This window comes from Macaca fascicularis, chromosome 2 (assembly GCF_037993035.2).
Source record: "Macaca fascicularis isolate 582-1 chromosome 2, T2T-MFA8v1.1".
NCBI lineage: Eukaryota > Metazoa > Chordata > Mammalia > Primates > Cercopithecidae > Macaca > Macaca fascicularis.
In genome coordinates this window covers 61568356-61596339 of record NC_088376.1, presented here as the reverse complement: position 1 = coordinate 61596339, position 27984 = coordinate 61568356, and the positions used below count along the sequence as shown (strand labels likewise).

The window sequence follows — 27984 nt, the reverse complement described above, 5'->3', positions numbered from 1 at the left end:
AGAGCCTGAGCCCAAGCAGCAGCTTCCGGAGTCGGAAGTTGCTGAGAAAGAAGACAGACTGAAGGAGCTTGCGACTTTTTCGCCTCGGCAACCGGACCCAGCAGCAAGCAGGACGGGTGGCGCTCTTCTACTGGTCCCGTTAAGCCTCAGCAGCCCAAGCCCTGAAGTCACTGCTCTAACAGAATGGAAATCCCGCCGACCAACTACCCAGCCTCCAGGGCAGCCTTGGTGGCACAGAACTACATCAACTACCAGCAGGGGACCCCCCACAGGGTGTTTGAGGTGCAGAAGGTCAAACAAGCCAGCATGGAGGTGAGTTTAGCAGGGGGTGGCGCGCAGCGGGGGCTTCAGGATTGCGCTCCCTCCACTGACCCGAGGTCTCAGCCTTTGTGTGCAGATACTCCACGCCACCCCCTACCCACCTTCTGTTTTAGGACACACTGCTGGTATCTGGTCTTGAGATATTAAGGTTTCTGGGGGAATGTCTATACTACAGTCTCTGCAGACAGCCCGGGACTGTTTACATCTTAAGGCAGAGACAAAGTTTTTACACGCACAGTTACAGGAAAATGGGAAAACGCTCTAAGTAATGGGGCAGCACTTTCCTTAAGTGTAACCTGTAGGAACCATTCGAAAGACTCTTAAGGCTGCCACGTTTCTCATCTGCTACTCTGATCTGGACCAACAAAAGCTCCCATCTTCCAAATGACTCTCTATTGCCTACATTTTAAGACAAATCCTTATTAGACCCTTTGACCAAAATGAAGGAGGAAACAAACAGCAAGAGAAACCGACAAAGTCAAAGAATAAAAGCACTGTGGGCTGACGCTGGCCTTTAGCCACCCAAACACCACTACCACATGACTGCCTTAAAAGATGTGCGCCCTCTGCTAAAGGCTTGAGTTAAATGTTTAAGGCCTCAGCAATCACTAACGACGTTTGTTTTCATTTTACTAAAATCCACTGGATTTCAGATTATCCCTTATTTATCTGACAGAATTTTAACTGCTAACAGTCTTTAAGAGCTGACAGACCGTAGATCTTATTTTGAAACTGGACCAGATAACATAATTAGGTATAAATTTTCAACCAGTATTTTGATTTAAAAGTGAAACTCATTTCTTAGTCTTATAAAATTTGTTAATCATTTTGCAGTTCCACTAATATACAAGTAAAAACAATACTTAATTGTATTAAGTCTCCAATTGCTTTGCAGTAATCTGCCTCAAAATGAAATTCACGTTCATTGAACATTATTTGGAGGGTACACTGAGCTTTATGAAAAATCTTTTCAAAGATGACACTATTTGTCATCTTTAGAATTAAACACTGTTTCAAAATTTATGTAGAGACTTTAAGATCACAAATCCAGAGGTTAAAGTCTTTTGATGATTGAAAGTGAGCTGTGCCCAATTTGTATGCTTTTATCCTACCCTTTTGTTTTCATCCAAAATAAACCTGACAGGGGACTTGCTAGATTAGATGTTACATTCATGGTGACATGCCTTTTTCAAGATCTAAGGCTTTCACCATTCCCCTTCAGCCAGCCCCTCCAACCAAATGAGATGGATGCTTCTAACAATGCAAGTATAATGTTGTTATAATATTTTCTTGTCTCCATTACATTTGTTTAATTTTAGGATATTCCAGGAAGAGGACATAAGTATCGCCTTAAATTTGCTGTTGAAGAAATTATACAAAAAGTACGTCAATTTTTTTTTCTTTTTTCTTTGAGACAGGGTCTCTATCACCCAGGCTGAAGTGCAGTGGCGGAACATGGCTCACTGCAGCCTCAACTTCGTGGGCTCAGGCCATCCTCCTACCTCAGCCACCCCCAGTAGCTGGGACCACAGGTGCATGCCACCACACTTGGCTAATTTTTGTGATCCTCCTGCCTCTGCTTCCCAAAGTGCCAGGATTACAGGCATGAGCTACCATGCCCAGCCAAAATGTTCTTATTAAATCAAATTTAATTCTAAATATTCCAGATCATTTTTGCTGATCAAATCCATAACACTGATTAGTTTTACCTCTTTTTAAAAAGTTGTTGTGAAATCCCTGCCTCTAAAAATTACCATATGGGCAAAGTTTACAAGGATCAGTTCTTTACTATCGTTGGGTATTCCTAGGTATGTGAATTATTTCTACCAACCTACACAGAAAAAGACTATATACTTCAGTTCAAATGAATTTCCTTACTCTTAGGGCAATCAGCACTTATGCCTAATATAAATGAGTGAAGTAATTTACTCCCCAATCAATCACTTTCTTACGTCTGCTTTTCTCATTCTGTTTTTCATTGGGTTTTTAGAGAAATAATGTGTTCTTAGATATTCACAAGCAATAGAATGCCAGCTGATACCACCATTCATATAAAGATCCTCCAGTAATAAGGAAGGGAAATTTTAAAGATTATACACAACTGTCAAATTAGTAATGAGACAAACTTCAAAGAAAGCAATGGCAATCTGTACCACAGCCATCTTGAAATTTTAAAAAGCTTGCCTTTCTGTTGAGCATAATTCATAAGGAGATTCATTAAAAGGCATCTGCGCTGCTAGACAGCCATCTTTACAAAGCATAACCCAATGCTATAATCTTCTAATTTTATATCCAGACACAGACTGCTGCATCTGCATTTGAAAAAAATTATGTTATTTCAGGAGCAAGGAGTAAGAGTAATGGAAAAACTTTAAAAGTAACCAGAGTCTTGAGTTGGTAAAGTCAGACTAAAATCTGGCCTTGCAAGTGGACACCCCATTAATACTGAGATATATTCAGTTTTAAGACTAGACTTTACAAGATCATTTATAAGGTAAGTTACCTATTTTAGGGTACTCACATGATAAGTATAGAATATTAATAGGCCAGGCCCAGTTAGATACCTCTGAAAACATGCACTCTGAAGTCTAGTCTAAAACAACACCATTAGGGGCCTATGCTTTAAATCATATCTCAAAGATGATAATTAATAATGAATAGCCTCCTGTATATAAGGATCTTTTGCTAAATTTCAAACAGCAAGTTAAGGTGAACTGCACAGCTGAAGTACTTTACCCTTTAATGGGACAAGAAACTGCACCAGAAGTCAACTTCACATTTGAAGGAGAAACTGGAAAGAATCCAGATGAAGAAGACAACACATTTTATCAAAGACTCAAGTCGATGAAGGAACCACTAGAAGCACAAAATATTCCAGGTATATACATAAATATGGCATGAAAATCATTTGTTTGTTTCAACTTTAAAATCAATCTCAATTATCTATGCTTAAAATTGTTAGTTGCTAAGTATGTTAGAAACATGCAGGCTTTTGCAAAAATACTCATCTCCAATCTAATCCAACAAAAAAGAGGCCTCAGAAATTTCATAGATCCATAGCTTAATTAAATTATTTTCTGCACACATTTGAAGGAAACTAAGACATGATTTAGAATTTACATTTTGTTTTAAAAGGTTAATACTACATATATAATTATCATATAAATGTTTCTCCTACCAGACAATTTTGGAAATGTATCTCCAGAAATGACGCTCCTTCTACATTTAGCCTGGGTTGCCTGTGGTTATATAATATGGCAAAATTCTACCGAAGACACATGGTATAAAATGGTAAAAATTCAAACTGTCAAGCAAGTGGTAAGTAGTTTCTATAAAATACACTATTAATGGGGTTAATATTTATCAAAAGTATTGTAATTCATAATTCGATAAACAGTATCCCTATAGTCATTTTGTATTTAATAGCAAACCTGGGATTTCAAAGGGGAGGTCAGTTACAATCAAGATTAGAGAAGGTGAAGAATTGTAGCAAGAGTCCAAAGCAACAGTAACTGGTCTAAAAAGTTGTTTGATTTGGCTGAGAGATGCAAACCACAGGCCTCCTGTGCCTCAAACTTGCCTAATAACTGTGCTTGGTTAGTTGCATTCTCTGGGAACATACTGACTAGGAAGCATAACAATAGCAAGGCAAAGCCAAGGATTTCAATGAAACACTTTCTATTAACACACAGTATCTAGACTGCACTTTGCAAAAGCATCATGGTAATTGTAGCTCTTAATCTTTCAGGTTAGTCAAGTCAGATTTAACTATGATACTTTACTCAAACCCTCTTCTAGAACAAAAAGGTTTAGAGAGTTTTATTAGTAGCAGCAAGATAGAATCCCAGGTATACAATATACAGTCAGGTCTCTCTGTCCATGGGTTCTGCATCCATGGATACAAACAACTGAGAATCAAAAATATTTGGGGTAAAAAATGGATGGTAGCATCTGTACTGAACATGCACAGGTTTTTTGCTTGTCATGATTCCCTAATATAACAACTATTTACATAACATTTAGATTGTATTCGGTATTATAAGTAATCTAGAGATGATTTAAAGTATATGAAAGGGTATGCATAGGTTATATGGAAATACTACACTGTTTTATGTCAGAGACTTAAGCATCTGTGGATTTTGGTATCTGAGGGGAATCCTGGAACCAGTGCTCCATGGATACTAAGGGACAATTGTAATGACTCTCCTCACCTTTAATCTGCTCTATAAAGATCCTCAGGGCCACTTTTTATGGCAGTCACAAGCAAAGCTGTGCTTTCAGAAGAGGAAAGTCTTGAGTTATAATCCGACATTTAGCTTTTATGCTCAGCTTAATACAGACTATTTCCCTTAGCAATCTAAGTTTTGTGTTCAACTTACTATAGTCATGCCATACTGAAACTTTTTTTTCCCTCTACTGTACAGTACAGAAAAAAGCTTAATTACACAATCACATAACTATACTCACTACATTTTATTATTCTCAGGTGTTCTGGTTTCATTTGTTTGTTTGTTTGTTTGCCTGTTTTTGAGACAGGGTTTCACTCTGTTGCCCAGGCTGGAGTGTACTAGTGTGATCATGGCTCGCTGCAGTCTCAACTTCCCAGGTTCAGGCGGTCCTTCCGCCTCAGCCTCCCAAGTGGCTGGGAGTACAGGCGCACACAGCCATGCCTGGCTAATTTTTTGTTTCTTCTCATAGAGACGTGGTTTCACTGTGTTTCCCAGACTGTTCTTAAACTCCTAGGCTCAGGCAAGTTGCCTACCTCGGCGCCCCCGAAGTGCGGGATTACAGGTGTGAGTCACTGTGCCTGGCCTTATTTTTCAGTTTTCAAAAAGAAAATTTCTATTGTAAAATTGTATTATTTCAATGTAAACACCCATTGCTACAGTTTATCCCATAAATTATGCTTTTCTGTACAATGGAAACACGAAGGGTTCTTAAATAACAAGCTACACTTGGTAATTCTCTTAAGTAGCTACCACAACTTGGAAACTAAAAACAGGTAAACATTTTTTGGGGAACAAATATAAAATCATGATTTTAAAATGAATCTTGAAAGAACACTTTATTTAGTGTAAGAGAATAGATTTTCTGTCACATTAAACTGAAATTCTGACATTCAATTTTTATTTTTACCTAAATATAAATATTATATTCATCTACTAATCAAAGATGATTTTCAAAATTAAATGTAATTTTTTGCCAATGATATTAAGTTTTAAACAACAGGTTTTTATTTTTTGTCACAGCAAAGAAATGATGACTTTATTGAATTAGACTACACCATTCTACTTCATGATATAGGATCTCAGGTAAAGTATAATTTACCTTTATTTGATGCCATTCTGAAAACTGAGACTCCCTGTATTGCCAAAGTATGCTTTATTAATTTTGACTCTAAATCAGAATTCATGTAAATCCAGATAGGCACCATATTTCAGTATATTATAGCTGTAGCAATTTAACAAAAGTACTATTCTTTGCGAAGACTGTTTTATCTCTAACAAAATATAAACCCAACTACATTTTCCTAAATGTTTTCTGAATTTTATCATGGCATTAATTTTCTTCACTTGCAGGAGATTATTCCCTGGCAAATGCAAGTTCTCTGGCATCCACAATATGGCACTAAAGTAAAACATAACAGCCGTCTGCCAAAGGAAGTACAACTGGAATAAACAAAAACCCTAACACTGGAAGTGTAAACATGTCTATTAATGATGTATATGCCAATTTCACTGGCATCTAGCTTATGAGGTCAAATAATCCCAAAGTGTCACTTTATATAAATGTCTTGATTATGGTATAGAACTTTATAGATTCATAATACAAAGTATCCCTATATAAAAATGTCTTTATGACAGTAATAGTGGTATGTATATCCAAAATAAAAAGCTTCAATTTCAGCCTCATAATGTTTAATTACGTTGCATACTTACGGGACAGGGGCAGTAATGGTCTCTCGAAAGGCAACTTTTGGCTTTCCTGTGATACAAGGACAGCCATATTCTCTTTCCATCCTCTAAAAAGAGTGGGGAAAATATTATTCAAATTTAAAAAAATAAACTGAAAGAAAAACTCCTGAGCATCTTATATATCTTAGTAGCATTCATTTAAATATAATAGATAAACAAACCTTAAATCATTTTAGTATTTTATAAGGATTAGGTATGTGATACTTAATACAAACTGCTTTTACAGATTTTATATAAATGAATTCTAAGTTACATTGGTTAATTTATATTTACCTCCAATTAATCTACCCACTAAAACGTCACCATTGTTCCATATTATTATATATTCATTTGAATAATATATAAATCTGTTGTCAGGATTTTCTATCTCAACTTCAAAGATATGATCTCATCAAAATTTCTAATCACATACCTTGTTTTTTACTTATATATCCATATATACAAGACCTTTCCTGGGAAGGTATAGGCCCCACCTTCCTTTTATCTATATTATAATGATCTTCAATTATTGACTTGAGAAGAAATGGCCTGAAGAGTTGGTACAACTGCAGGTTGTCTCCCTAAGGCTTGAACCAGGATTTACCTGACCCAGTTAACCATGACCTGGAGATGGACAGATATTCTTGTTGCAAATCCCCTGAGCCTTGATTCTAGGGGTCTAGAACATTTTACAAATAAAAAGGTTTAGAGATCAAAAATAATTATTTTGTAACACATAGTAGCGGAAGCAGTAGACCACATCTGCATACAAACCAGAGTGAAGTTAGAGACATTAGATTGAGACATTAGATGAAAAACCAGTTAGTTAGAGACATCAGATTGAGAATTATTGACTTTTAACAAAACAGATAGTAATAAATTGATTTTAACTTAACTTCCTTATTATTCATTACCTGAGCATAGATTTCCAGGTGTAATTCTCCCATTCCAGATACAATTGTCTCTTTGTTCTCAGTGTCAAAGTGTACTTTAAATGTGGGATCTTCTCTTGTAAACCTGCCAATACCTTTTGAAAACTTTTCCAGATCGTTCTTCAAAAGAAGAAGAAAATCACTATATGTTTTACTGCGCATGATAAGCAATGGGATTTTAGAGAAAACTTTACTGAATGAAATAAAATACATCAGCAGTTAAGAAATAAAAATGATACACATCTAGTTCTACTCCATTTTTAAAAACAATGTGAGCTTGGATACCGCACAGCCAAGAGAGCAGGGAATAGCTCACTGAAAAGAATTTTCTTTCCATACCAAGATAGAAAACAAGAGTCCAAGACTTCACTCTATGCCCTTTCCTCTTACACTGACAAACTGTCGTTTTGTGAAAATTGCCCATAAAGCAGAAATTGGAATCTGTGTTACATTTTAGAAATCCTATACATAATCAAAGGAATCAGCATGTTTACCAAGACACTATTGTAGATCCAAGCAGGATAGTTAAGACCAACAAATAGGCAAATACCACAATGAGACTTGTCCCTTTCAAAACAGTCTGCTTGGATGTGGTATGATGCACCTTTTTTCTCGTTAGATGACATGTAATCCCATGTGGTAAGCAAAGTGATGGCCCTCCAAAGATACCCTAATCCTCCCAAATCTGTCAATATGCTGCCTTACATAGTAAAGGGGACTTTGCAAATGTAATTAAGGTTACAGACCTGGAGATGGGGAGATTGTTATCAATTATCTAGGTGGGTACAACAAAATCATGTGTGCCTTTAAAACATGGAGGAAGCCAGAAGGGTGGATCAGAGGGATTCCATGAAGGAAGAAGTGGCAGGAGATATCTGAAGCATGAAAGGGACTTAACCAGCTGTTGCCGGCACTAAAGATGGAGGAAGCGGGCCACAAGCCAAGGAAGGTGGGTAGCCTCTAGAAGCTAGGAACAGCCCTCAGGTAACAATCATCAAAGAAATGGGGACCTCCATCCTACAACCACAAGGAATTGAATACTGCCAATAACCTGAGTAAGGAGAGAAATGATCCCATAGAGCCTTCAGAAAGGAAAACAGCATTGCCAATATCTTGATTAATTTAGCCCTTTGAGAACAGTTATCAGTCTATGATCCACAGAACTATAAAATAATATATTTGTGTTGTTTTAAGCCACATGTGGTAACTTCCTATGTCAGCAATAGAAAACTTATATGCCCAGTACCACCAATATTAACAGCTATCATTTACCACACACCCGGAGCTGTGGTATGTGTTTTGCATACGTTTTCTCAAATCCCAACCACAATGCTGCAAGGCAGAATTATCCACATTTTATAGGTGAGGAAATGAGGTACAGAGAGTTTAAGTGACTTGTTCAAGGCCACACAGCTATTGCATGGCAAAGCTGGGACTGAATCCCAGTTTAGTCTTTCTAGGTCTTTTGCCTTTTTCCTGCACAAGCCAGATACTCTCAACTTAGAAACATCATGCCTGCCCCTACTATTGAGACTCATGGAGACTTCATTATTTGATTTAAATTAACTTATTCCAGCAAGCAAACATCTTCAAACTTTTTAATGCATACACAACCCCAAAACACCAAAAAACCTTCTGGATATTGAAGCATTGATTTCCCTCCATTATTGTAAATTATCAACAGTTAAGTGTCTTAAATAAACTCTGAATTTAGGAATGAAAAAGCATAATACATAAGTTCTAACCTTGCATACTTCCAAAGAGAAAAGCAAGCAATTTTAACAACGTACTTGGAATAAACTACGGTATCCTACTGAGGTTAAGATGTAAGGTTCACCTTTCCTCAAGTTCCTGAGAAAATGCAGTAATTTAATATGTCTTGCCACCTCAATTTTCTCTTTTCTATATTGAGGAAAGGTCTGGTAAACCTCAAGATTCCTCAAAATAGATGTAGTAGTAGCTGTTAGTGATATATCACACATGACAATTCATCAGAGTATGTTTTGTAATAAGTTCTGTATAACAAATCACAAAATGTTCACTCAATGTATGAATAAGTGAATTTCAATATACCACATTAACATGATTGTTATGAATGCCAAGGCAACTTAAGAACTAAAAAATCATGGTTTAAGATCAGACTAATTCCTATGGCAAAGAATGAAAATGCAAAACCTAACCAGGCAATTTTGGATTTATTAAAAGTTAAATTACATCAACCCAATTATAAAACTATAAAGCATAAAATTATCTTAAAAATTATATTTCAAAGTGAAAAAAAGTCTTATTTTCAGGCTTTCCATGCAATACTCAGACACTTACCTCAGAAATACCACAAAACCTAGAGCTATATTATAACCTACGAGTCGATTAATCAGTTCAACATTCTAAAGTACTTTATAGTGGGGTTTTACTACAACTTACGAGAAATGCCCCTGACTCCCCATTTTCAGTTATTTATGATTTGAATCCGGGAAGTTACACTTACCACTCTGAAGCCAACAATATACTAAAGAGTTATAAAGTACAGTAATGTGAATATTTTAACACCATCCATTTCTTCAAATATACTGAGAAGTTATCATTAGGAACAGACTGGTAAATTTAAAAAGAAGATCTCAATACCAACAGAGGAAACAGAGACCATAAGACTGCTGGTTATTACAAGATATCGAGTGCATGGTAGAGAGAGATGAAAAAGAGCTCAAGTTTTAATTGTGATATACTGAGCTTTAAATCAAACTCCTACCTTGTTAGAAGGCTTCATTGCTATTGAAATGACAGGATCAGGAACATGAATTGACTCCTAAAATATTTTTAAAAGAAAACAGAAGAATTCAAAAACAGACCCACATGGGTCAGGGATAGATTAATGTGCCACTTCACAACAGAACAAAGGATAAATACTAGCCATTGTCTTTAGGCTAGACAATATATATCTTGATGTGTTTTGCATTAAATACATATATTAATACAACATATTAATAAATAAATAAAGCTATCTACTTATATAAGTTCCCCCTTCCCAAAATAAAATTAATGAATGTATTTATTTACCTGTTTAACATAATCACTACAACTAATCCAAATACTGAGATGTGAAATTCTTATTGCTTGGTGGCTGTTGCAATCTTCTAAGTTACTTTATTTAATCAAAATATACTACAATTACTGATAAGGCAAACAGAGAAAGGGCACCACATTCTTCATACCCATGATACCTCATTTAATCAATTACAACTCTGAGAAGCAGGCATTATCCCAATTTTACAAATAAAGTCACTAAAGCCTTGGAAATAAGGTAAAACAAATTGGCTAAGGGCCAGGAGGTAGTATAGGGCAAAGGTGAGACTCTAACCAAGGCCTATTTGTTTCAAAGCCTTGGTAAGCACTTCCCACAACCACCAATCACTTCATGTTGCTAATGAGAAGTACTTAGAGAAGGTCTTATCAATAATACTTAGAAAACATTCCTTTTATCTGGATCTCAAACAAAAATTGTATAGATTTATGCTTTTTTGTAGTGTCCTAAATCAACAGGTAATACTACACACATTAGAGAATATTATAGACAAAAAAACTAAACTATAAAATCATGAATTCATCATTAGATAGCAGGAAGTATTACAGTGCTAATCTGTTAGAGTTGGGTCAGTACTTATGTAAATGACCCACTGCAAATTACCTATGTACTCATCATACTCTTTCTTTACTGAATTCATGAAAGAGATCACTCTCATGAACAAATGGCCATAATGTAACAGAATTTGCTCTACTACAGAAGCAAAAAAGGTGAGTGAGTGAAGGGAATTCAAAGGCAGGAACTACCTGTGCATGCTCCTCCCTCAGAATCCCTCAATGATAAAAAGGGACTTCTGAGTTCCAAACGGCAGGCTGTTTCTATAAATCAGACTGTGTAGTTGCATACTGCCTTCTGAGCCTGGTTATGTTCTGTTATCCCAAGTCTAGTCTAAATGTTACAGTCTGGTCTCACAAGGGATTGAGGGAACAGTACACTTTCCTGCTACTGAGTTAGTAAGGAAGTAGCACTCCACTGAAACTAGCTTGACGCTAGTGGTAACAATTAGAAATGCACCCCGAGTGTGGATGCAGGTCTCAGGGTGGAGGAATCAGAGCCACACTGTCCAGGTACCATCTGGTAGAGATTTTTCCTTCTTGCTAAACTTGGGAGGATTGTGGATCCTCCAAGTTTTCCTTTTTACTATAGTCAAAACTTCCTACTTTTTACTATGAAAAAACCAAGTGAATTAGCTTACACAGCAGTTGTCTAATTGACATTCAAAGAGCTATAACCAACATTCAAAGAGCCACCACTAACTTGATGACTGTGGTACTCAATGAAAACTTCTGTGGTTGTTTTTCTGAAGTATTAAATGCACTACATGAAAAAACAGACTTTTAAAATTCTAGTGATAAGTAGCTTTGAAATTAAATGGCTTACCATGGAAAGGTCACTGTTGGCTTTGTTTGTGAACGTGTCTCCACTAGCACAGTCAATGCCAAACAATGCACAGATGTCTCCAGCATATACTTCCTCAACATCCTAAAAAAACAAATAAAACAAAATGATATTTGATATAAGTAATACAAATAAAGACGTGGTAACTAAAAAGTAACTGTACAGTACACACATTGTATATAAATAAGCATGGCAGAATCTCTCAGCTTGAATTCTATAGTGAATTAGCTAGAACCAATACAACAACAATCAACCATGCTAAGATGTATTTTTAAAAGGCCTTCATTTAAACCATATGTCAACAGACAAGATTTTAAACAGAAAACTCATTACTTGAAGGATCTGCAGTACCAACAACACAGTGCCTCAAAGTTCTAAAGTTATTTCTATGGAATAAAAAGGCATGTACTGGCGGGGCATGGTGGCTCATGTCTGTAATACCAGCACTTTGGGAGGTCGAGGCGAGTGAATCACCTGAGATGAGGAGTTTGAGACCAGCCTGCCCAACATGGTGAAACCTTGTCTCTACTAAAAATACAAAAAATTAGCCAGGCATGGTGGCGGGTGCCTGTAATCCCAGCTACTCGGGAGGCTGAGGTAGGAGAAACACTTAAAACTGGGAGGCTGAGGTTGCAGTGAGCCAAGATCGCGCCACTGCACTCCAGCGTGGGAGACAAGAGCAAAACTCCATCTCAAAAAAAAAAAAAAAAAGGCATGTACTATATATGTTGCCGCAGTTAGACAATGAGATTGTGTATGACAGAGATATACCAGGAAACCTGTAAAGGAAGTTTTGAAAACAAAGGAGAATGGAGCCCACTGTACTAAAAATAATTTTAATTTCTCACAGATGCAAGCAGTCAAGAAAACACAGGAAATCTAAGAACAAAGCATTAGTGCCTCCAAGCTTCCTAGTTTTTGTCCTTTTACATTTACAGTTCATTCACAACAACTGTGGCTGTGAGTAAACATGTCTTTCTTTAATGGTGCCACAGCTACACAAATCTTCCAGCTCCTGGTCCATGAAACAGCTATGACAATCATTTAGCCTGCCCCCTGCTGCCTATCTCACAAAACAGCAATGCTGTTGGGTTTTGAGACTGACAATTCCTCCTCTAGAAGAAACAAAAGTTATAGCTACCAAAAAATTCATAAGATTTTGCTTAGACTGATACATTTCTCCAGGAATATATAGCTGGATTGGGAGAGGGTGGGAGTAGGGGACAAACTCATGCACTCAGTATTCCTTCCAAGAACTAACCATAAGGACTACAGAAGGCTATAGCAGACTCCAAGCCAACTCAAGAATTCAAGGCGTAAGTCAAAGTTTATCTCCCAGATCAGCCCCTGAAGCTTTAAATCTTCAGGTGGATTCTGGCCCCAATATGGTCCTGTAGTGGGTTCTACAATAGGAATAAAAGCTCCGGGGTTAAACAGGGCTTTTGTGCCTGCTGTATTTCAGAAAGTAAATAAAACAATGTGGAAAAGTGTGTAAATTTATGATTCTCTTATCTTTAAGAATCACAGTTCCACAGTCTTAAATGCCTATTACATTCTTTGTAATGATAGTTCTTGAGAAAAGTACTGAATCTTTTATTCTGAGTGTTAGGAAACTATCTCTTTTCCTTAACCCAGGCTCTTGAGAAAATATAACTAATTCACAACTAGTGGTATTTAAAAAAAACTGAGTTGTTAACATCTGCTAATTTAGCCTATAGCAAAGTGCTAGATCAGAGCTGCAACACATTTAAGTAAAAAGGAAGAAACTAGGAACATACATTTAACCAGAATTAATTTCCTAGTGGGGCTCAGGATACCAAGAAAGGTCTATTTCACCCATATTAGAGGAATTTCTAATCTCACGATGACCCTGTACTTGCCTCCATCATGTCGGCATGCATGCGAGTCAGCCGTTGCAATCGTACTTTCTTTCTTGTCCTTGTGTTATAGATGGTGTCACCCTTCTTTAGCTCTCCCTGGTAAATGCGAACGTAAGTTAATTGTCCAAATCGACCTACCTAGAAGTCAAGATCGGGTAGGGGCAAGAAGAATAAAAAGAAACATAATAATCAAAGTACTGAGGAAAGCTTCATAAGTCCCTCCGAGTATTCTCTACCAATTTTAGTAAACTATCTTACATACTTCAGTTTATTGTCATAAACTAATACTAGCTTTGAACACAGATAAATGGCTGTTATTCATCAATCTTTTTGGTATCACAATCTAAGTTATTTCTGTTTCCTTTGAAATAAGCTATTAGTATTAGAACAAAATTTTTAAATTTTTTACATAATACAGAAGTATCTTTTGCCTTCTAACATTATTTCGTAAGTTTAATACAATAAGATATCAGACAAAACAAGGTATAATTGGAAAAACAACAAAGATACCATTAGAAACAGTAGGTGTGTGCTATACATCTAAAATACAATCTCTGATAATCATGTGGAAAATTATGCAAGTAAGAGTTCTGTGGCTGGGCTGGTCGCTCAGGCCTGTAATCCCAGCACTTTGGGAGGCAGAAGCAGGTAGATCACCTGAGGTCAGGAGTTCAAGACCAACCGGGCCAACATGGCAAAACCCCATCTCTACTAAAAACACAAAAATCAGCCGGGGGTGGTGTCGCACCTATAATCCCAGCTACTCGGGAAGCTGAGGCAGGAAAATTGCTTAAACCCGGGAGGCGGAGGTTGCAGTGAGCCAAGAACGCACCATTGCACTCCAACCTGGGTGACAGAGTAGGTGAGACTCTGTCTCCAAAAAAAAAAGAGTTCTGTGAAGTGATTGAATATACTAGCAGTGACCAATTAACATATATTTAAAAGTTCCCAGTTCTTACCATGTTAATTGTACGCTTAACAAAATAGCAATAGAAATCCCAACAGGAAATTTTAAATATGTGATTAGTGATTTTAAATTCATTCAGAGGAATAAATAGGTAAAAACAGAAATTTTTCAAAATCTATGGTAATGATATAAAACTAACCCTGACATATATAAAAACATATTAAAATGCTTGAAACTCACAAAGTTCAGAAACAGCATAAATTAAACTAACCACCCCATACAGTATAGTATAAAAATCTAAAGTATAAAATATATTTTTCAATAGATGGTAAGGAAACATGACAAATCAATGGAAAAGGAAAAAAGGATTGTGCATAAAGTACTAACTGGACAAATGATACTCTATTTGGAGGCAGAGGAAATACATTTAGATCCTACCCACCAAACCAAATACCAGTTGAATTAATAATGGGGAAAGAAAAAAAAACGTAAAAAAGTAGAAGGAACGAAACTAAATATTAACAAAATATATACAAATAAAAGGTTTCTAAGGTTAAAAATTAAAGAATGACTAAATGAAAAAGACTGACATATTTGAGTATATGAACTTTAAAGCACTGATTGCTTTTAAAAATCAAAATGTATTTCATCAAGATGAAAGATTACAATAAAATTTTTCATTTGTTAAATCAGTAATGATTTTTAAATAATACTCAATGATGATATTCGTTGAAATAATCCAATACATTAATTTGGAGAGTACGAACGCAATCTGGCAATATAAACCATTAAATATGAAAACATTCTATGCCTTTAACTCAATAATCACTATTCTGGGAATCCTAAGAAAATATTCTTATAGATGTATTTTTAAAAGCTTTACGTGTAAAAAATTTTACTGTAATGTTTCTACTTTTTAATTAAAAAAATTTTCCCCTAATTTTGGAGGTAATAAATATACTGTAAAGTATTTTTAAAGTAGGAAAAAGCCCCCAAAATATAATCCCATCCCAGAAATAACCACTCTTAACACTTCCAACTTATCTACCACTTTTCCCCACTTAAAATATTACTAACAGAAGCAACAGCATTTCCACAAAAAGCCCATCCAGTCCCCAAATCTTGGTTTCTAATGCCATTTTACTTAAAAAGGAACCAGTGCTCCTTGGAGAATGGCTGACTCTAGGGCTAGGACACGGAATATACAAGATAAGCCTGGAGCGTCTTGTAGTGCTGGCAAGTAAGGAAGTATTCTCAAAAAGGCAAAAGATGTTAAAGGAACACAGGAGTCAACTGAGAGTTCCCAATCGCCAAACCCACTCACTCTGACCGACAAATGACATACTCAAAGTCATAGTCATGATTATAACTCAAAGTTCAAAATACGTATACATGAGTCCATACTGATATTAAATAATCGATTGTCCAAATAAACAAATGAGCACGGAAGAAAGACCAATCTCCCATTCAGAAGAATTCCAAATAACTTATGTAGATACTGCCCCCTCAAGGGGGTGGAACATAATTCCCCACCCCTTAAGTGTTGGCTGAGTCAAGTGACTTCCTTTTAAAAAGTACACTATGAAAAGGGGAATAAAAAAAGTACAGTAACTTTATAGCGGAGAAACCTGTCAAACACTATCTCAGCCAGGTGTGGTGATTGAGGTTAGCATTAACAATGATAAATCATGCCGCAAGTCTGTACCTTGGATATGATGCAACAAGAATAACACTTTACCTCGATGGTAGTCCTCCTAAAAACATGACTCCAATCTAATCATGTGAAAAACATCAAATAATAAACCCAAATTGAGCGACACTCTACAAAAGAGCTGACCAATAATTCTCAAAAATGTCAATCTCGTGAGAAACAAGAAAGTCTAAGAAACTGTTACAGCCTAGGAGAGCATGAGGAGACACGACAATCAAATATAACATGGTCCTCTGGATGGACCTTCTGTAGTCCTTCTGTCTAGTGAGACGGAAAAAGGACCTAGACAAAAACTAAAGAAATTCAAGTGAAGTATGGATTTTAGTTAATAATAATATACCAATATTGGTCCATTAGTTGGGACAGTGTATATTAACAATAGAGGAAACTGGGTGCAGGATATACAGGAATTCTGTGGACTATCTTCATAACTTTTCTTTAAAATATTCTAAAATAAGTAAGTTTGTTTCTTTTTAAATCACAAACATCTTTTCATGTCAAAAAATAAGCATTTCAACATAACTTTTAAAGTCTGAATAATGTTGCACTATAAGAATGTACCTCAGTTTATTTATCAAATTGTAATTACTGGGCATTTTATTTTTATTTATTTATTTTTTTTCGAGATGGAGTCTTGCTCTGCCGCCCAGGCTGGAGTGCAGTGGTGCGATCTCGGCTCACTGCAACCTATGCCTCCCGGGTTCAAGCAATTCTCCTGCCTCAGCCTCCTGAGTAGCTGGGATTACAGGTGCCCGCCACCATACCTGGCTAATTTTTGTATTTTTAGTAGAGACGGGGTTTCACCATGTTGACCAGACTGGTCTCAAACTCCTGACCTTGTGATCCGCCCGCCTCAGCCTCCCACTCCTGACCTTGTGATCTGCCCGCCTCGGCCTCCCAAAGTGCTGGGATTACAGGTGTGAACCACCGCGACCGGCTGGGCATTTTCAATTGTTTGTGAGATTTTGGTTTTATAAGGTGAGCTGAAGCTAACATTAATTTGCTACCCTTCATTAGTTCCTTAGGACATATTTCTAGAAATGGATCCAATGTTATTTATAATAGCAGAAACCTGGAAACAATATGAACGTCTAACAATTAGGAAATTTTAAGCAAATTTTGGTGCATCTACTTGATGCACTGTTACGCTACTACTTAAAATGTTTAAACTATTTATAGAAACATGGACCATTATCTATTGTGACATTAAATAAAAAGAGCAAGACAAAACTATACAGGTAGTATGAGTTCAGTAAAAATGTACGCTCTTCAGGCAAAGAGAAGAGACTAGAAAGAAATGCACCTAATAACAAAAGAACTATCATGTCAGAGCTTTGGAAATTCTCTATCTGCTCCTTCTACTTTTCCTACTTTACGCATCTTTCATAAAGGTCAGAGTCATTCTGTAATAGGAATAAAGCCTAGAAGTAAAAACATTCTACAGATAACAGTTAAATACATTAAAAAGCAACTTACCTCCAGTTTAAAAGCCAGGCCTACAAACGGGTGGGAATTGTCTCTACTGGAGTTCATTAGGATTTTGGTTTTCTCTTTTGAGTCACTTAAAATAAAAGAAATATAAATCTATGAGATGTAATATTGATATTTCTATCACTTTATTTCATCAGGAAGTATTATCTGAGAAAAAGCACGTGTGTGGGATATTACTGGTGTCATACATAAGTAAAATTTCACTGAAAGAGATCAATAGAAATAAGTTCTCAGCTGGGCATAGTGGCTTATGCCTGTAATCCCCACACTTTGGGAGACCAAAGTGAGAGGATCACTTGAGCTCAGGAGTTTGAGGTTGTGGTGAGGTATTACTACACCACTGCACTCCAGCCTAGACAACTGAGTAAGACTTTGTCTCAAAAAAAAAAAAAAAAAAGGTCTTCAGAGCTTAGCTTAGTTACTACACAGTGATAGGATAAGAGTAGACTAAAAAACACAGAAATGGTCTCATAGGGAAAGAAAAGAAAATAATCAATGAGTTTTTTTTTTGAGGTTTTTTTTTTTTTTTTTTTCTGAGACACAGTCTTGCTCTGTCACCTAGGCAGGCTGGAGTGCAGTGGCGCAATCTCGGCTCCCTGCAGCCTCCGCCCTCCGGGTTCCAGCGGTTCTCCTGCCTCAGCCTCAGCTGGGATTACAGGCGCACACCACCATGCCCAGCTAATTTTTGTCTTTTTAGTAGAGATGGGATTTCTACATGTTGGTCAGGCTGGTCTCGAACTCCTGACCTCAGGTGATCCGCCCGCCTCGGCCTCCCAAAGTGCTGGGATTACAGGCGTGAGCCACTGCGCCCGGCAGAAGTTTGTTTCTTAAAGTTTTTTTTTTTTAACAGTTATGTCTGAAAACATCTAGTCCCAAATGAAAAAATTTTCTAATGATGTAAACCTTGAGAGAGAGTAAAACAAATCATACTTTTAACTCAAAACAGAATATGATATGGGAACTGATATAATATTTTTCTATGTCAAAACTGTTACCCAAATAAAAACCATGATTAATGTTTGTAAATTATGAAAAAAAATCACAGACATAACTAGAAGAACCATCCTTAAATTCCTTCACAGTGCACAAATATGAAAGTATTTCTGCATAAACTAAGATTCAGTTTTCAAGACTTACTCCTCCTGATTGAGAATAGCATAGTTCTGGACTTCAGATGGATTTGGGAGGTATTCTAAAACAGCATCTAAAAGAGGCTGAACTCCTTTGTTCTTCAGGGCGCTTCCCAAAAATACAGGAGTAAATGATCTTTTCAGAGTAGCTCTTCGAATTGCTATCTACAAAAGAAAACAATTTAATGGTAGTTAATGTTAAAATTATATGTTGTGCTTCAAGTCAATTACAAAATAATAAAATGAACTGATACTCCACTCTTTGGAGTGCTGACTCTAATAGAGACTAAAATCAGGTCCCCAATGAACTTAAGGTCAAAATACAAAGAAAAAAATCACTTTCTCCTTCAGGGTGGGGAAGTGATTTACTATACAACTGCTTTCGACACTCTTGGAATCACTAATTGTCACTAATTTTCAATTTGCTAAAAAAAAATACATATACACATAGAAAATAAACACACTAATAGAACACTGCAAAGAGTATGCTACAATTGTGTAAAATGGAGGAAAAAGTAATATATATGCAAAACCAAAAGCCTATGGAAAGATATACCAGAAACTATTAACTGGTAACCTGTTTCAGGGACGGGGAAGAGAACTGGGAAGACGGAAAAAAAATAAAATAAAAGGGTGTTTACTGTTTACCTTTGTATACCTTTTAAATATTTAAACCATATGAACATATGCTCGATTAAGGAACATTTATCTTTTTCTCTTTGTAAAGAGCATACATACAGGAAACCAAACAGTACAAATCTCTCATAAATTACAGGTCATGACAGTAGCAGGCTCCAGGTCCTGCCCCAACCCTTAGTGAAACACCATCAATGTGTCTGCTGGCTGAGCAGGCCTTAGAGAATACGTAGTGGAGCTTTAGCTCTAGCAGCTGGAAGAAGCCAACAATAGTGCTGTGGCCTCAACCAACAAATGAATAAAATGACCTGACACTCTTTGGAGTGCTGGCTCTAACAGAAACTAAAATCAAGTCTCTAATAATTTAAGGGTCCTCAATAACTTTTCTCATTTGAAGATATTACATAACTCACTTAAAAAAAGTAATATACCATGTCAAGTATTTTTTGAGGAAGCCAATTATGTTAAATAAATGTACTGAGATTTCATTAATAAAGCCCATACATAAAAGCATCATGTCCCCTCCCTACAAAAATCAAACAACTTCTTTTTGTTGTTAATATAAGACTTATTTTGAAAGCACTTGCCTTTAAATCAGAAATCGAGGGGATTTTTTCTTCCAGAAACATCTCACCAAGCTGTTCATCTGAATTGGCAACACATTCAATTAGCTCCTGCCGGTGGTCAGTGGCCACCGCCCTTAATTCAGCTGGAATCTCACCATATCGAACAATCTGACTAAGAAAACAAGTATTTTGGTGCTTTAAGGATATTCAACTTGATATATGAAGGACTAATGAAAAAGATATGATTAAAACATTTTTTTAGGTAAGACAGAGCTTTGATACATTTGCATTCAAATGGCAAACAAGACTAATGCATACCTTTAAAATGCACACAGAATAATAGATAAATATACTGTAACAGGCAAGTTTAAAGACAAGGTTGCACTACCAGTAACTGAAGAGCTAAAACAGTCCACTATCATAAGAAAAAAAATCTCTGGTTTTATAATAGACATCACATTCTACTTTTCTGCATATCAAGTTTTACAGAAGATAATGATAAAATATATAACACAAAATCTTCCCAATGTAATGCAACCTGGTTTTATCCTTACTCAATATACAGTAAAACACAAGTTCAAAACAATGACTTGACAAAGTATCAACTAAATCAAAGTTTAAACTCTTCAGTGTAGTTTTTACTGTATTCTAATTATTTTAAAACTGGCAAGCATGCAAAGTAATAACAGTATCCATTTACTGAATACTTATAACGCAGTAAGCACTAAACTAAATATCTGACAAGCTATTTATTTGATCTTCACATATGAAGTAGCTTTTATTATCTGCATTTTCAGATCAACTAACTTACATAGGCAAAGTAATTTGCCCAACGCTGTCCTACTAGTAAACAGAAGAGGTAAGATTCAAAGCCAACCTGTCTGGGGCCCATCTGAGTTCTTGAAAATTCTATTAATCATATTCTTATTAATCACATTCTTATTAATCACAACATAACAATCTCTAGCGAGCAGCACTAGGAAGACTTTACTCTATTCCTTTCCATTAATAACAGACCTGATCATACACTTTTTAACAAAGAATATCCCAATTTGTAGTTTTAAAAAAAGGGTGACTAAATATGGCAGACTCTTCAATCTGTGACATCAGTTCTCCATTCCTCCAGAGGCTGAACAGGTAAAATTACAAATCAAATGTTCAAAGCTAAAATGGATACACTTGATATGATATTTAAAAGCAGTCTGAAAACTTTTCAAGGTATTTCTTTTAAAATGGAAATTAATATAAAAAATTAAGCGTTTCAGAAAATACATTCCTAACTTTAATAAAGACAAAAGAAGCCATTTCCAAGGAAACAAAAAGTAACTCTTAATATTCTAAGACTCCCCACAGCCTCAGATCTTAGTTTCAACCTTCCTGGCAAGCTCCCTGCTTCTTAGCCGTTCACGTGTCAGAATCATCTGTGGATTCCTTTCCAAATAAACATACAGTAAACTAGGGCTGGAGAAGGGTACATGTACATTAAGAAGCTGCATCTGTGGTTCTGATGTACAACAAAGGTTAAGAGTCTCTACTTCTGACAACAGAAATATGTGCCTTGGTAATTCTGGGAAAGTGGATTTATTCATTCATTTACAAATATTTTTGAGTCCCTATTATGTACCAGGCAGTTGCAGGGGCTGGGACATAGCAGTGAATAAAGTAGGAAAAAATAAAATGAAAAATTCTGCCTTTCTGGGCCTTATATCATAAGGAGTAGAAGGTAAACTTTGCTGTCATTACTCAGTTGTCACATAAAAAGTGAGAGAAACACCTTATCCCCTGGACAGACTCCATCCTTTTCCTGCTTACAAGATGGCTGATGAAGATAAATTCTACAGTTCACTGATCACAATGCCATTCACCCACCTGCCAGACCTGCAATCCCAATTCCATAGCAGAGGAAGGAAATCCCTCAGGAAGTGCCTGTGGAGAAACTACCAGGCTGCAGAGGTCACTCCTCAGAACAAAGGATCATTTATGACTCCTCACATTGTCTAGATCAATGTCACTCAAAGTATGGTCTGCAGACCTGTAAGAGCAGCATCAACTGGAAACCTTCCAGAAATGCAAACTACGGGCCCTACCCCAATGGACTGATCAGCATCTCTGGAGGCAGAGCCAGGACTATGTCTTTTAACAAAGTCTCCAGGAGACTGTTATGAATGCTGAGGTTTGGTAACCACCAGGCAATTGCAGTACTTTGTAGGTAAAGGTCGCTCAAAAGCTGATGAACCAAATACCACATCAAAAAGTTACCAATTTATTTCTTGCATTTCCCAAACTACATTTGTACAATTTTAACTGTTTTAACTTATCAATCTTTTTTGTCCATGTAATTATAAAGCAGGAGGAGCAAATACTTATGATCCCTATTTTCTTCCTAATTTTTATCCCAATACCCCAGACCTGGCAGCTGCTCTATAAAAGTCCACAGAATGAATGAATAAATGAACAAGTGCAAAAAGATATAATACATTTACTAACCCAAATTTACTAACCCAAACTGAAGGCCTCCTTCCACCACACCACGCGTGCCATAATGTGATATGAGTTTATTACTCAAAAAGTAACACAGTCTCTCTCAGAATAAATACTAAATAAAATGGGGAGCAACAAGGATTAAAGGCATTAAAACAAAACCATCTCAGAGTATTCTTCCAGCCACATTTCAAAAAGATAGTTACTCTGGGTTTGATGAACTTATCCTTTCCTTCTTTTTAATGCTTTTTAAAATTTAAAATTTTAATAATGTATTTTTAGCACTTACCCAAAGTCTCCATCAAAATAGATGGCTCGTTCCTCAATAAGATCTATAATACCTTTAAAATTACCCTCCAAACCAATGGGTATCTGCATAAACGCTGCATTATGATTTAGTTTAGACCTGAAAAACAAAAGTACACTTGTTTACCTTTTTTCTTTTCCCCTAGTCCCTTTGAAATGAGTATTTTAAAAAATCAATGGCAGACACTGGAGAACTGAGAAGGGTGTTACCATCAGGTCAGAACAGAAAATATAAATCTGTTGGGAACAGACTGACAATGTAACTCAAGGAGCTCAGGAAGCCACAACCCCATTCAGGCAACAAAAAGAACTCCAGAATAACTGTTTTACCATCAGATCCCCAGATACACTGGATCAAAAGCAAAAGGGGGAAGAATAGATAATGGGGGGCTAGCTGGGAAATTAAACAGTAGGATAGCTGAGCCCACCTTTTATTTATTTATTTATTTTAATTTTTTTTTCGAGAGTCTCCCTCTGTTGCCAAGGCTGAAGTGTAATAGCACAATTTTCGTTCACTGCAACCTCTGCCTGCCGGGTTCAAGCGATTCTCCTGCCTCAGCCTCCCGAGTAGCTGGGATTACAGGCACCTGCCACCATGCCCGGCTAATTTTTTGTATTTTTAGTAGAGACAGGGTTTCACTATGTTGGCCAGGCTGGTCTTGAACTCCTGACCTTGTGATCCACCCGCCTCGGCCTCCCAAAGTGCTGGGATTACAGGCGTGAGCCACCGCGCCCGGCCCAGGCTCAAAACTGAATAGAAACTGCATTCACTGGCAAAAATTCTCATTGGAAAAGAATATGCTCTAGCTACCACTGTTTAGTCTAGACTCTAAACTCCCATCTATAACTATGGTTAAAGATCTAAGAATCACCAAATATTTGAAGGAAACCAAAAGCTTGAAAGAGAATGTGAACTTAATAAAACTTATCTCCAAGAAGAGAGTTACTAGAGCAAAGAAAATAAAATGTAAAGATTTGAGAAACGATTACCTCTACTGATAAAAATGTTGCAATAAAAGAGAAAGTTTACGAAAATTAAGTACATAATTGCCGGAAAAAAAGTTTTAAGGCAAGCTAAATAACTGAAGAGACACAAATGAATATCAAATTAGTGAGCTGGAAGATCAACCTCAAGAATTCTCTCATAAGCGCAATGCAAAATGAGAAGGAGACAGAAAGAATAAGTATGATATAAAAGGTAAGACATGAAGGTCAGATCTAGAAGTTCCAGATTTTTATCTGCTTTATAGAAGTTACAAAATGGAAAACAAATAAATGGGAGTGGAGAAAAGAATAAACCGAAGCAATCAAATAAATGCTAAAACAGTGTTTCCTTGAAATTCAGAAGATTCGGTGAAAAAAGTCCATCTATTGCCAAGGACAAGTAAAATAAGGACAAAAAGTAAAAACATTTTACCAAAAGTTATAAATACCCAACAAAGAAAATGTTCACTTTCATATCAAATATATCACTTTCATCAGATTTTTTGTCATCAGACACACCATTCTCAGCCTGTCCACTACCATAAACTTTACACCTATATATCCATCAACTGTGCCATGTGAAACATAAGTATGAACTCTACAGCTACACTTGCACATCTACAAAAGGTGAAAAGTGAAATTCTGACCTTTTTAAAGGCTTTGTGAAATATACAGTATTGTGTAAAATTTAAAATGCTATAAATACTACTGGTTCTATCTGGTACAGAAAGGAAGTGTTACTGTTGTCCTAGAAAATATGTTTCCATCTGAAAACAAGAAAATCTCATCTCTATGGCAAGCTATTTAAGGGCATTAATTAAAACGCTTCAAGGAAAAAGTAAAACCAAAGATGATCTTTCGTCTAAATAAAACACAAGGCATTTTTACAATCTAGATTATAACTTCTCTAATAATAGCAAAACAGTATAAACAGACTGTTTTCTGAATCCATCTTCAAATTCTCTAGAATTTAAGTAATATTGTCCCCATTTTACAGAGAAGGTAGCTGATGAGAACATACCACAAGTCAATTTACTAAAATCAGTGTTCCACTTACTAACTCACATAAATACATTTAAAAAGCTAAATTTAAGAATAAAGTTTAATGACAGTGAATTAATCATCCTTCTGGATATAAGGTTTGCTGTCTAGAGCATCACATCCTCTTTGTCCATTCTAAGGCTCATTACCTCATTTGCTGCAGGGCCCTGGCTGGGTTGGAGCCCAGTCGGTCCAATTTGTTAATAAAAGTTAGAAATGGAACGTTGTAGCGTTTCATCTGACGATTGACAGTCATGGTCTGGCACTGTACCCCTCCAACAGCACAGAGAACAAGGACTGCACCATCCAACACTCTCAGGGCCCTTTCAACTTCTATTGTGAAGTCCACATGCCCTGAATAAGATGAAGTATGAGAGGGTCTTAAAGAGCAATCTGAATTTTTAACATATGCACTATTAAAAGTTTTTGTATCTCTGCTCGTCACAAAAGTCTTCTAATTAGAATGTAGATTCCTGAGCTCACCAATACCATTCACCAACCCTTAAGTGGAGAGCCCGGCAAGACCACTTCAAGAAGATACTAGGGCACAGGCACCTTTAGAATCAGCTAGAATATGTAGAAGGCAAGAATCTGCCTACTCACAATTACTTGCACAAAATATTCAAGAAAACTACGTAAGGATGAAGTGCTCTAGGTCCTAAGTTAGGCTTCTTTAATAGGAATTCAGTGTTATACTTTTGAGTATTTGACACTCAAAAATTAATTGGGTCATAGTAACAGAAAGAACCAAATGTGCTTTTGCCAAAAGAAGCTGCAATAAAACCAAGAATCCAACTTACCAGGAGTATCTATAATGTTAATATTGACATCTTTCCACATGGTGTAAGTGGCCGCTGACTGAATAGTGATTCCTCTTTGTCTCTCTAGTTCCATGGAATCCATGACGGCACCAACTCCATCTTTACCTTTCACCTAAACACAAGCACAGCAATTCAGACTTTCTCTGTTCCTGCATTCCAAGAAGGAAAGAAAACTTAACTGAAATGGAAACAGTTGCCAGGTGCAGGGGCTCATGCCTATAATCCCAGTACTGTGGGAGACTGAGGCAGGAGGATAATTTGAGCCCAGGAGTTTGAGACCAGCCTGAGCAACAAAGTGAGACCCCGTCTATAAAAACTTAAAAGAACACCAGAACACAGATACTTAAGCAACTTTCAGATAGGCCTGTCAAAGGTCCACTGTTACCACTGTTTTAATCTTTCAGGTTTATAAGCTTTATTAAATAATGGCAACAAAACAATTAAAATCAGGTTCTAATTCATCCGGAATCAACCATGAATATATACCTCATGCATCTGTGCAATTCTGCCAGTGTAGTAAAGGACTCGTTCTGTTAATGTTGTTTTCCCAGAATCAATGTGAGCTGAGATTCCAATATTTCGTATTTTTTCATTAGGAATCACCCCTGATGAAGACCATCGGCAGGCATTCCAATTCACCTGAAAAAAATACGAGAGCTCAATTCTACGCACCTTTTATAAGAGAGAACAACAGAGAATTAAAGGAGTATGATGGACATTATTCCTCCAAGAAATCTCACTGGATATGAGATAGCTTGAGAAAGGCACCAGGGGAAACGTTTAAGCCTGGAACTCTTGTAATCAGAGGAGAGACTACAAACGACAGAAAAGGCGTATTCTTTTAAATTAATTAACGAATAAATCAAATTTAATTAAAATGGGAGATAATTTTTACTACAGACTTGAAAATACACACTGGGGCAGAAAAAATCACAAAGACAGCTCCAAAAACCTTTAATAGAAAATACAAATTTTAGCTTAAATTTAACTTAATTCTTTTCCCTTTCTCCTTTATTGTAGTTCACAGATGACAAATATGTTTGAGAACTTATATGCTCTATGCAGTGGTGCTAATGGCTCCAAAAGATTTACAATTCCCTCGAAACAAAAACAATTCATGAAGTTTGTTTTAACTTTACTCTGGGGGCAGGGGATGGGGATCCCTATTAGATGGAATTAAGATACAATATAAACCTTTCCCTATAGGACTGCACTTCCACTATGTACAACTATTTATGGGAAAAGAGAGGCAAAAAAAAAAACAAACAAAAAACAACCTCAGAAAAGGTGGATACAATATGAAAGTATTTGAGTGACAGGTACTTTTAGCTGATTAAACCCCAGGGATACCAGAGAGCAAAACAAATAAGTTAACGAGCTAATGTGCAGGCACGGAGGGGCTTTTCAGCACTGACGCGCGACCGCCAGTATTCGGAGCTGCCAGTCAGGAGGACTCAGGGGTGTCACTGCCTTCCATGGCCCAGAAGAGACCACAAGGTCTCGGGAATCGTCCCGATTCAGTCTCTCTGTGCTCCAGTACCTGCTTCCTCTGCCATCCTAGGGAGGCGGGGGCCCTTCCGCGCCCCAGAGCCGTGACAGCTGCGGTTCCCAGCAGTCTCATCGCAAGCACAGAGCACGCGACAACTCCCGCGGCTCCGGGTCGGTTCAGCTGCCGGTAAGGCACCGGGAAGCGGTCAAAGTCACGCCGGCGGCCAATGTTGTAAGAGCACTTCCGGGGCAAAGGACGCAAGGAAAAAGAGAGTGAGGAAATGAAAGAGAAGCAACTGGACTGGAGGCGGAGCAGTGCCTACGCTGCTCGCGCGCCTTCTACCGACTTGGAAGAGAAAGTGCAATCGCTTTGCGTTTGCTCCCAGTAAGACGACACAGGTGTATGGGTGGGGGAAGGGAGTCCTTCTTTGGTCTTCATCTTCTTTTTCAAATATTACCTCTGTATTAAAATACAGCCTTTAAACATGGTTGTTAGGCCTGTAAAGCAATGTGGAGAAGTGTATATAACAGAATTTAAGTAGGTAAAAGGCAAATTTATCTATTACAAATATATATATATGTGTATATATATGACATGGCCTGAAAAAGAAAGTGGAAAAAATATAGTGAATGAACTATCAATTACAACTACAAACATTTCAAAATGTTATTGTTATTGTTCGATGTCAGATATTAATATCTAGTCCATATGGAAGACTGCATCCTTGACTATTCTGCTTGGGTGTGTTAGAGGCATGTTGAACTTAACAGGTCCAAAATTGAGCTTCGGATCTTCTTCCCCAAACCTTCTACAGTCTTCTCCAACTCATAAATGTAAGCTTTAGTGACTCTAGC

At 36.8% G+C, this 27984-nt stretch overlaps 2 protein-coding genes across 2 annotated transcripts in view; one reads left to right on the top strand and one right to left on the bottom strand.

Moving 5' to 3' along the window:
• GFM1 (G elongation factor mitochondrial 1) overlaps positions 1-27369 on the bottom strand; it is a 44100-nt gene extending 16731 nt beyond the window's left edge. The window contains exons 1-13 of the mRNA XM_005546227.4: positions 27182-27369; positions 26128-26280; positions 25621-25753; positions 24970-25174; positions 22779-22895; positions 20030-20180; positions 18814-18971; positions 17662-17746; positions 13568-13705; positions 11670-11771; positions 9957-10013; positions 7190-7327; positions 6261-6343 (exon numbers count right to left, since the gene is read on the bottom strand). Of these exons, the coding sequence (XP_005546284.3) occupies positions 6261-6343; positions 7190-7327; positions 9957-10013; positions 11670-11771; positions 13568-13705; positions 17662-17746; positions 18814-18971; positions 20030-20180; positions 22779-22895; positions 24970-25174; positions 25621-25753; positions 26128-26280; positions 27182-27262 (1601 nt within the window). The 5' untranslated portion in view covers positions 27263-27369. The remainder of the gene's footprint in view (positions 1-6260; positions 6344-7189; positions 7328-9956; positions 10014-11669; positions 11772-13567; positions 13706-17661; positions 17747-18813; positions 18972-20029; positions 20181-22778; positions 22896-24969; positions 25175-25620; positions 25754-26127; positions 26281-27181) is intronic.
• LXN (latexin) lies at positions 8-6233 on the top strand. Its single transcript, XM_005546226.5, has 6 exons — positions 8-312; positions 1641-1703; positions 3022-3199; positions 3503-3639; positions 5571-5633; positions 5901-6233. Exons 1-6 carry the CDS (start codon positions 184-186, stop codon positions 5997-5999), a joined length of 669 nt encoding a protein of 222 aa, XP_005546283.1. The 5' UTR covers positions 8-183; the 3' UTR covers positions 6000-6233.
• Positions 27370-27984: the final 615 nt, after the last annotated feature.

What these genes read in the sequence shown, in the direction of transcription:
- LXN (XM_005546226.5), top strand. Translation starts at nt 184, where the DNA reads ATGGAAATCCCGCCGACCAACTACCCAGCCTCCAGGGCAGCCTTGGTG. An exon ending in TCAAACAAGCCAGCATGGAG is followed by an intron (nt 313 to 1,640) that starts GTGAGTTTAGCA and finishes GTTTAATTTTAG; the next exon opens with GATATTCCAGGAAGAGGACA. An exon ending in AGAAGCACAAAATATTCCAG is followed by an intron (nt 3,200 to 3,502) that starts GTATATACATAA and finishes TTCTCCTACCAG; the next exon opens with ACAATTTTGGAAATGTATCT.